We start from the raw sequence: 8,524 nt of genomic DNA, 5'->3' as shown, positions 1-8,524 counted from the left end.
TCTGAAACCATGACATTTAGTTAGCCCTTAGCATAGTTACTGGGACTATTTCACATTTAAATATTTACACTGAAAGAGAGATTTTTGACCACTTTACTAATGTAGTAAAGCAACTGCACAGTCACTTATATTATAAAAATAACCCTTAGGTAAAATAGGAATACAATCAATAATTACACAAATACACATTTACAAATGTGTAGAATAGTTATGGCACAGAAAAAATAAATATCCCTGTACATTGTTTCTGTGCAAAAAGACAGGCTAGTTTTAGTAAATAACCAGCCCTTTTCTGTTTTCTTCACTTCTGATTTCCATTGAACACAAGGATTTTCAGATGAGATGTCTGAAAATTCAGCTTCAATAGACAAGAAAACATTTTCACTTTTAATCCAGATAAAGCATGATAAGATTTTTTTCCTATCTTCTGACAAAATGTTCCTCCCCCAGTCTTCAGCCTACATTTTTGGAAGAGGAGGAAAATTTCAAGTTCAGTAATATTTTTTCACAAGCCTTCAGACTGCTGTAAAGAATTAGACTCAAATACGAGTCAAGCTGCACTCTGAAGCTAACTACCACTGTAAGTTTCAGTTTAGTTTGTAGTAGAATTTGCATTATGCTTGCCTTCCTTGTAGTTGTAAAAGATAATTCTTCACAAAAACACTTTGCTTTATCTTGAAGTCTTTCATACAGTCCAAGAGAAGGTGAAATCAAGTAAGAGGTAGATATTGTTCATCCTCCCAATTCCTAAGAGCTGTCCATTTGAATTACTCTGTTTTAGGACTGTAGGAGATATGTACACAGCAAAGTTTTACTGTCTATAAAGTAGTGATTGACTTACACGCCTCACATCACGTGGTCATTGACAACATTCAGCAACATGCTTGAGGAATTCATCACTGAGTTCATCGCTGAAAAACCTCATACAATGAGGGCATCTAAGTTCACCCTGTGCCCTGCCCTCAGATCCCGAGTTTCCACTGTCCACAGGAGGAGAAGCTTGTTCAGACTGTGAAGATGTTCTTCTTATGCCTGTTTGGCCTGGACTATTGCCTCGTAGATGTTCAACGTTTGTCTGTACGTACATATGATTTTGGTTACCAATGTGGACTCTAAAATGACTACTTGCATCTCTCGAGTCCTAGAAAGAGAAAGAAGAGCTCTTGAAAAAGATGCAGTAAAAAGATATTCTTTAACAGGGTATTTTATCACCTTTATCTGAAACACTCATTTTTATCAGCAGATTTGTAAATAAAATATGCATCAGTTTTTGCAGTTTCATTAATATAGTTGTAAAAGCGACTGTAGAAAACACAGAATATAGCCAGCATGCTACTTTAAAGATGCCACTGTTACAAGGGTCATGGCCATCCTTCTCTTCCTTCTAAGAAATCTGCCTAACTGTTAACGTTGATCCAAAATAGAAGGAAAATGGACTGGCAAGGGGTATTACACATGTATTGGGAACCATCTCCACTAGATCTCAGACTATGAAATAATGTAAGTTTTTGATAGCTGCACTGAGCTGAAATGGTTTTAGAAGTACTAAGATTTTTTAAAAACATATTTTGAAGTATATTTTAGTCCTGAATTCTGCTGACATGCTTTAACTGAAAAACTAGCATGTTGCTTTCTTACCTGCCGTCTTGCTAGCTGGTGTTGCAGACATGCAACTTCTGCCTGAAGCTCTTGTATTTTACTCTGTGCTCGTTCTCTGTCTGATCTCTCAGATGTGAAATCATCTTTATAAACTAGGACCTGAAAAAGAATTATTATGTTAATAATTTTATAAATTAGAGCATTGGCAGGTTAGATTAAAAAGTTGAGGCTGATTCCTTTGTTTGTAAATACTTATTCCCAGAATCTCAATATTATCTTCTCTATCATATCTGTACTTTAAAGGTATTTGTATTTCTTCTTCAGACCTTTTAGTATTTTGTATTAATGCCAGCAGAACGGCATGCAATTCTTTAAGTAGTGAGTTTCCTTTAAATCTGTGTTGTTAAGTATCTGTATAGCCAAATGTGGCAGGACAAGTAGCAAATGTCAAAAGAAATAATTCCATTTTCCCCCCTAAACTTCAGTGGTCTGGGGAGAAACTAAGAATTCCCACGTCTGGAAAAAGAAACTTAATGACCTGTTGCTCCAGCATTTGTATGCGCTCGTTATCTCCTTCGCTAGCTTTCTTCACATCTTCTAATTCTCTCTTTGTTTTTATGCATTCATTCATTTTTTCTTCTAGTAGCTTGTTTAACCGGAATATCTCCTTGTGCATCAGGTCAGAATTCGTTTGTGCTGAAGTTACGCCGTGCTGCTGCTCCAGTTGTAACTTCATCTCTTTTAGCTGCAAGTGGAGCCGCTTCACATACTCGTCCCTACTCGCATCATATTTCTGCCATTTTGCATTTAAGTCTTCCACCTGAAAGATTACCCAGGAGAGTCAGGAAAAACATGAAGACACAAACGCGAAGACACAAACTTCCAAGTTTTCATAGACTGTCTATATGTGCAGGACCAAAATTCTCCAAAAGCTAATACAATATGCTGACTGAGACTCAGAGTGTGGGTAAGCCACTTTACACAAGAGCAGAAGATTGTCATGCTATAAGCCAAGCTCTTCACGGGCAGCCTGCTCCATTTGGCAAGCCACAGGGACAGTATTAAATACATAGGGAATGGGAGGGGTTGGTGGTCACCCTGGCCCTCGTGCTCTTCTCCTGGCATGGAAGAGTGATGCATGGAAGGAACACAAAACCAATTTTCTTCTGCAGGGTATTTTTACCAAAAAAAAAAAACAAACACCCCAGTACATTAAAAATAATGTAATAATTTGTTCTTAGCTAAGGGAACAAAGACTATGTGCCATGTTGAAAGGACTAAGAAAAATTTTGGACTTGCATTAAACTGCCATTTAATTAGATTAACCAGGCCTTACCTATTCCAAATTTACTGTAATTCAAAATACTCAATCACATCTTAATCTTGTACAAAATGAAAGTACTCACGTGAGCTACTTTTTGTTTTAACATCCTGTTTTCATCTTGTAGGTTGCAGATAAGAGCTTGAAGTGAAGTTTCAGTGCCTAAAAGCTATAATTTTCAGATAAAGGCAGTGTTACTTTAACATAAAAATCCCAAATGCAACTTAGCTATGCTGTTAAACTGGAAGTAACCTTCCTTTAAATTCCTCTAAAGCTATTTGCTATCAGTGCAACAAATACATACATCTAGGTCTCCTTATTTCTAACTACTAATAGTATAGCCTACAGCTTTTATTATTAATAAGCAGAGCAAAAACGTACTCAGGTTTTTACCACCTTGGTATTGCTTTTAAATAGGTCTGTGTGATGTCATAAAAACATATCTGTCTTACGAAATTCTGAGCCTACTAAAAGGTAACAAGAAAAATACCACACATTTTACATGCATGAAGGTCTATGCATATGACAACAGAGCTTAACAGTTTACACAAACTCCTTGGAAACTACTTGTTCGGACTGGGGGAATGTATGACGAAGACACAGATATGCCTGCCTTCATCTTGCTTTGTTATTACTGTCAATTTTGGCCAGTACTAGGAAGAAATTACTGAGGGAAAAAACCCCCTGCTTGCTAAATAATTGACTAAAATGATACCCCTTTTTACAGTTGTGACATCTGCTTAAAAAAACCCCGGTGTACATGAGTAATATAGAACACTTTTGTACAAAATTCCCTAGAATCAGCTAGTAATTGCATCTGAAATTTCTCTTCTTCAACAGGGAAGTCCCCACTGTACCAAGGTTAGCTACTTATTACATATATCAAAGTCAATCGATTTCCTGTCTATCAATTACACGTAAAATATGACAATACTAAATGCTCCAAGTCCCTTAAGAAGTCCTTTTTTTTCTAATACCTAGTCAACCTCTAACTATTTCTTACAGGTAACTTTAATGTGAATAAGTTTTCTTTGGAAATGCTCCTGGGATGTTTTACAAAGTAGAAGCAAGCAATGTATAGAGTTTATCATAAAAGCATAGATGAGCGGTCATGTGAAACACAGCATTGCCACTACATAGCAGTTAAGAGCATGAGACAGAATTCTTCTTTTTTGTGAGAATTGGCTGCAACATCCTACTCAGTACTCTGATCTGTTATTGGAGGCAGTACCTCTAACGTTATTTCCTTACAGTATTATCGTGAATTACCTAGCGACTCTGAACCACTACTTCTGGAGCAACAGAACAACATGATTTACCTCTACCCTATGCTGAAAAGCTTCAGCGAAGGTGATGATGCGGCAAAGCCACACAGCTGTTAGCAAAATACACCGAAATCCAGGTGTTTCTTTGTGCCCCTCAGTGGCATTTCTGCCACCTTCCTATACTGAAGCAATTTTTCTAAACATCCCTGCTGGAGAGAAACATTGCCTTGCACTGGAGGAGCAGGGGGGAACCCCAGAGAAAAAGAAAAAAAAAAAAAAAAAGAAAAAGGTGAGACACCTTGACTTGTTCTTCCCTAACCAACTTTCTGTAGGTCTGTACTACGTGTGCAAAGCCAAATCCTGATCTGAGAAGACCATGTACTATAGAGTTCTTAATATAAATACTACTGTAAAATATCTCTACTTTGGTTTGTGATTTAGATGCTTAAACAAGTGATGAGGAGGTATCACATTCAAAAGCACAGCACCATCTAGTGATGCACAGAAGCATGCTGTGGTATAAAGAATGTGCTATCTCCTGTATATGCAAGGAAGAACTGTAATCATGGAATTGCTGAGGTTGGAAGGGACCTCTCAAGATCCTCTCGTCTCAAAAAAAACCCTCTGATGACGAGATAAGTGAGATGGCCAAAATGCAAGCGACTGACAACTGCTTCCATCCTAAATTTTTGGTACTCGGAATTATTTAGAGCTTGCCATGGTAGTCTTTTCACCCTACATGAAATTATTTAAAGGGATGTTTCTCACCACTCCCCAGTTACAACTATGATATTGTAATTAACACCTCAGAAGCTACTAAGACTTTAAAGAAACGCAGTAGCAGTAAGAATACCTGATTAGCTCTTTCGGTAGGTATCTGGTTATCTGAATTCCCCTTCTCTTTTCTTTGCTTCTCTTCTAGACATTTTGCCAGATGTTGACACATTTCTGCTGTGGATGCCAATTTGCGTTGAAGTTGGTGAGTTTCATCAGTGAGTGAACGGCACAAAACATCGCTGGTGGCCTGAGCCTTCTCTCTCTCTGCCAAGCTCTTCTGAAGTCGTAAGATTTCTCTCTCCTTTTCATATGGAGGCTGATTTATCATCTCCTGTATCTCTCCATTTTTCTCGTCTAGTTGCTGATTCAACTTCTGTACTTCCTAAACATAAGGGGGAGGGGAAGTTATTTAAAAGCAAAGTGAACTCAAAAGCCAGAATATTTCTAAGACTGAATTCTATATTGCAATAATTCCATATTGCTCCTACACTCACTGCAAAGTACCTAAAAAGTAAAATAAATCCAATTAATTTCTATATAATCACTCGACCTTGGAACTGACAGATCAGTCAACCAAAATCAAGAACTGCTCAGACAGCTATACAAGCACTTCCTAGTCAGAATGAAGAAATTGGAAACAACAAGCAAAAATTCAGGAAGATTCTACAAAAAGATATACAGCAGCAACAAACTAAAGATGGGACTTAGAAGAAACAAAAGTAGCTTAAAAGGAGTAACTATGGAGACTGAGAAATGCTTACTGGTCCTGCATTCTAAGTTACCAGATAATAGAGATTTTTCTCAAAAAAACCCAGAACTGGAATGTCATTTTATCAAAAACCAGTGAACTGTATTCGTTGCCTGGCACTGTCGCAAGGACAAAGCAGAGGGAGCATACACAGCAACTTTCCCACCTAGGAAAGGATGAGTGGTAAGGACAAGCAAACAGAAAATGAAATCTGTGTGGCAGCAATGACTCCATTTCGGCCATAGCTGACCCTCCAAGGTATGTGAGGGGGTCTGACATACTCTTAGGAAACAAATGTGCATCTCGTTGCCGCAAGATCTTGCTGAAGTGGAAGCTCTGTGGGATCATCCGCACTGCATTAAGTTAACAACTCTGCAGGTGTTTTGAGACAGAAGACGTTTGCTTGCTGACTGTGGTACAACCACTCTGTAGTACCACGCATCTGAAGTACACCAGTCCTGACTCTGTCAAAAACACCTTGTGCTTGATATCATCAAAAAGTAGCAGATGCTGGTAACAGCAACTTTGGCAGCACTGCTCCTCCAGAATCCACGATGCCCTGGATGCCAGCGTAGACCATGAGACAGGCACAAGCTTAACTCTACCCTTCTGGTTCTTCGGGAGTGCTAATGGAGCTGCAAATCACAGGGAGCACTCTTCTTTGCCAGCAGGCAGGCCTCTGACTTCACAAAAGGTCTTTTTCTGTTATTATTTTAGTGACAATGATTTCAGTGTTTCTGACTGGGCATAAAATATTTACTTCTAAAAATAATGAAATATCTGACTTGCAGAAACAGCGCTTGGTTCTTGTTACTGATATTTAAATTCTTTAGCATCATGCTAAATTTCCCCTTTGCTGCAGATTAAAGACATTCGGCATCAGACTTCAAAATATATTCAGATACTGCAGGTTTGTTACCTGTCTGCAAAGTGTCAGTAAGATCATCTCTTATTACAAATTTCCAAACTTGAACTTATTTAAATGTATTTTAGGTGAGTATCATATATGGAAAATGTTTTGTATAAGCATTAGGTCAAAAGATTACTTATGACAAAAACACTTGTTTCAATTTTAAGTACTGCTTCTCAGTTTGGAAATTCCTTTATGCAGGTTCATATAGAAAGAAATGCTTTAAAATTCGTTAAGTATTTCAGACCGAACATGGGAAAGTCTTAATGACAGTAACAAAAATAGCACTTGAGGCGGATGGGAGGGGATGCAGTTTTGAGACCAAAAGATACTGATTTCCCTGATCTATCCCCTCACAACCCGGACTCGCCAGTTACTTCTCCAAGCGTTAACACGCTGCCTTAATGTCAATCCCAAAAATCCATTTTTAAGTGCACTTTAAAAAAAAAAAAACCAACTTTAATAGAAAAAGCGGTGGTATCCGTTGACTGCTGCAGCTGATGGGGAGGAGGTCTTCGCTACGGAACATGGAACTTCCAAATGCAGCGGTTTTTACTGCTTTGCCTTCTCCTCGTGGAAACAGTTGTCTGAAGGTTTATAATGCCACGCTGAGCTCTCGCTTCGGGCTGTCACGGGTTGCCTTCTTGCACTGAAGGCAGCGGGCACTGCTGCCGGAGGCGGCCGGCCGAGCTGCTCCGAGCAGAGCCCAGCCCCGGGCGCAGGGCGGCAGAGCAAGCGCCGCCGGAGGCACCGGGGCGGCCCCGGGGGGCTGGGCGCCCGCTGCAAGCCCCGCCGGAGGCACCGGGGCGGCCCCGGGGGGCTGGGCGCCCGCTGCAAGCCCCGCCGGAGGCACCGGGGCGGCCCCGGGGGGCTGGGCGCCCGCTGCAAGCCCCGCCGGAGGCACCGGGGCGGCCCCGGGGGGCTGGGCGCCCGCTGCAAGCCCCGGGCTCTGCCGCCGCCCGCTCGCTGGGCCGCCCCGGCGAAGCCCCTCAGGCCGCCGCGCCCCGATCCGCTTCCACGGCGGCGGGCGAGCCGTCTGGACGCCCAGCGCCCGCACCCTCCGGCGAGCCGAGCGCGGCCGCGCTGGCCAGGCCTAGGCCGCTCGCCGTGCGCCAGCGGAGCGCGGAAAGGCGGCTCCCGAGCGAGCGCTGCTGCCGCTCGGCGGGCGGGCGCGCAGCCGCAGCCTGCCGCGGGCACTCGCGGTTTTACCTGGCTCAGAGCCTCCACTCTCCGCGCCGAGAGTCGCTCGCTGTCCCGGAGCTGCTCCCGGGCCTGGCCCAGCTGCTCCAGCAGGCTCTCCACCAGCGAGCGGGCCGGCTCCGCGCCCGCCGCCCCCGCCTCGCCGCCCGCCGCCGGCTGCGGCTGCTGCTGCTGCCGGGCCAGGCTGCTCCGCAGCTCCCGGATCGTCGCCTCCTTGGCAGCCAGCTGCAGCTGGAGGTGCTTCAGTTGCTGAGCGGACTCGTGGTACAAGGTGCAGAGCGCGTTGTACCGAGGCACTTTGTTCTTCAGGCTCCTGTTTTCCCGGTGCAGCTTCTCCAGCGTCTCCTCCACCTGTTTGAAGCGGGCCACCAAGGGGTCCGTACTGCTACCCTCGCTTACCGAGCACATGGCCGGGGAAGGTGAGCCGCGGTCACGCTGCTGCCCCTTCTCTTTCCTCTGCAGGGCGAGCAGTAACGCGGCCAGGTGCATATAAACCCGAGGAGGAGCCGGGCAGGGCCAGGGCTGCTGCTTCGCTCTTCCGCCTTCCCCGCCGGGGGAGGAGGATGGCCGCTCTCCTTTAAGGGCTCGCAGGACCCGCCTCTCCGGGGCCGGGCGGTGCCCGCCGAAGGGGGGAACCCCGCCGCGAGTGCGGGAGGCGGGCCCGGGGCGAGGCTGGCCGGGGAACCCCGGCGGGGGGCGAGGAG

The 8,524-nt window shown here is 44.0% G+C and overlaps 1 protein-coding gene across 2 annotated transcripts; it reads right to left on the bottom strand.

The window, feature by feature from the left end:
- Positions 1–831: 831 nt before the first annotated feature.
- On the bottom strand, positions 832–8,309 carry TNIP2 (TNFAIP3 interacting protein 2). Of its 2 annotated transcripts, XM_075709521.1 has the most exons (7): positions 7,830–8,309; positions 5,039–5,344; positions 4,120–4,132; positions 3,006–3,082; positions 2,138–2,419; positions 1,612–1,758; positions 832–1,141 (listed from the first exon to the last, which is right to left on the bottom strand). In XM_075709521.1, exons 1-7 carry the CDS (start codon positions 8,307–8,309, stop codon positions 860–862), a joined length of 1,587 nt encoding a protein of 528 aa, XP_075565636.1. In that variant the 3' UTR covers positions 832–859. The 2 variants fall into 2 exon arrangements, with proteins under 2 accessions (XP_075565636.1, XP_075565635.1); XM_075709520.1 differs by lacking the exon at positions 4,120–4,132 and having other exon boundaries at positions 1,639–1,758; positions 3,006–3,089.
- Between the last annotated feature and the right edge of the window lie 215 nt (positions 8,310–8,524).

This window comes from Pelecanus crispus, chromosome 4, assembly GCF_030463565.1.
Source record: "Pelecanus crispus isolate bPelCri1 chromosome 4, bPelCri1.pri, whole genome shotgun sequence".
Taxonomy (NCBI): Eukaryota; Metazoa; Chordata; class Aves; order Pelecaniformes; family Pelecanidae; genus Pelecanus; species Pelecanus crispus.
Note: the sequence above shows the minus strand (reverse complement) of the source record. Positions and strands in the feature narration are given on the sequence as shown.

Bases quoted from the DNA above. Each gene is read 5' to 3' on its own strand.
- TNIP2 (XM_075709521.1), bottom strand. From the start codon at position 8,309: ATGCACCTGGCCGCGTTACTGCTCGCCCTGCAGAGGAAAGAGAAGGGG. The intron at 5,345-7,829 runs GTAAAACCGCGA...CCTTATGTTTAG, and splicing joins GAGTGGAGGCTCTGAGCCAG to GAAGTACAGAAGTTGAATCA. The intron at 2,420-3,005 runs GTGAGTACTTTC...GTAATCTTTCAG, and splicing joins TAAAACAAAAAGTAGCTCAC to GTGGAAGACTTAAATGCAAA.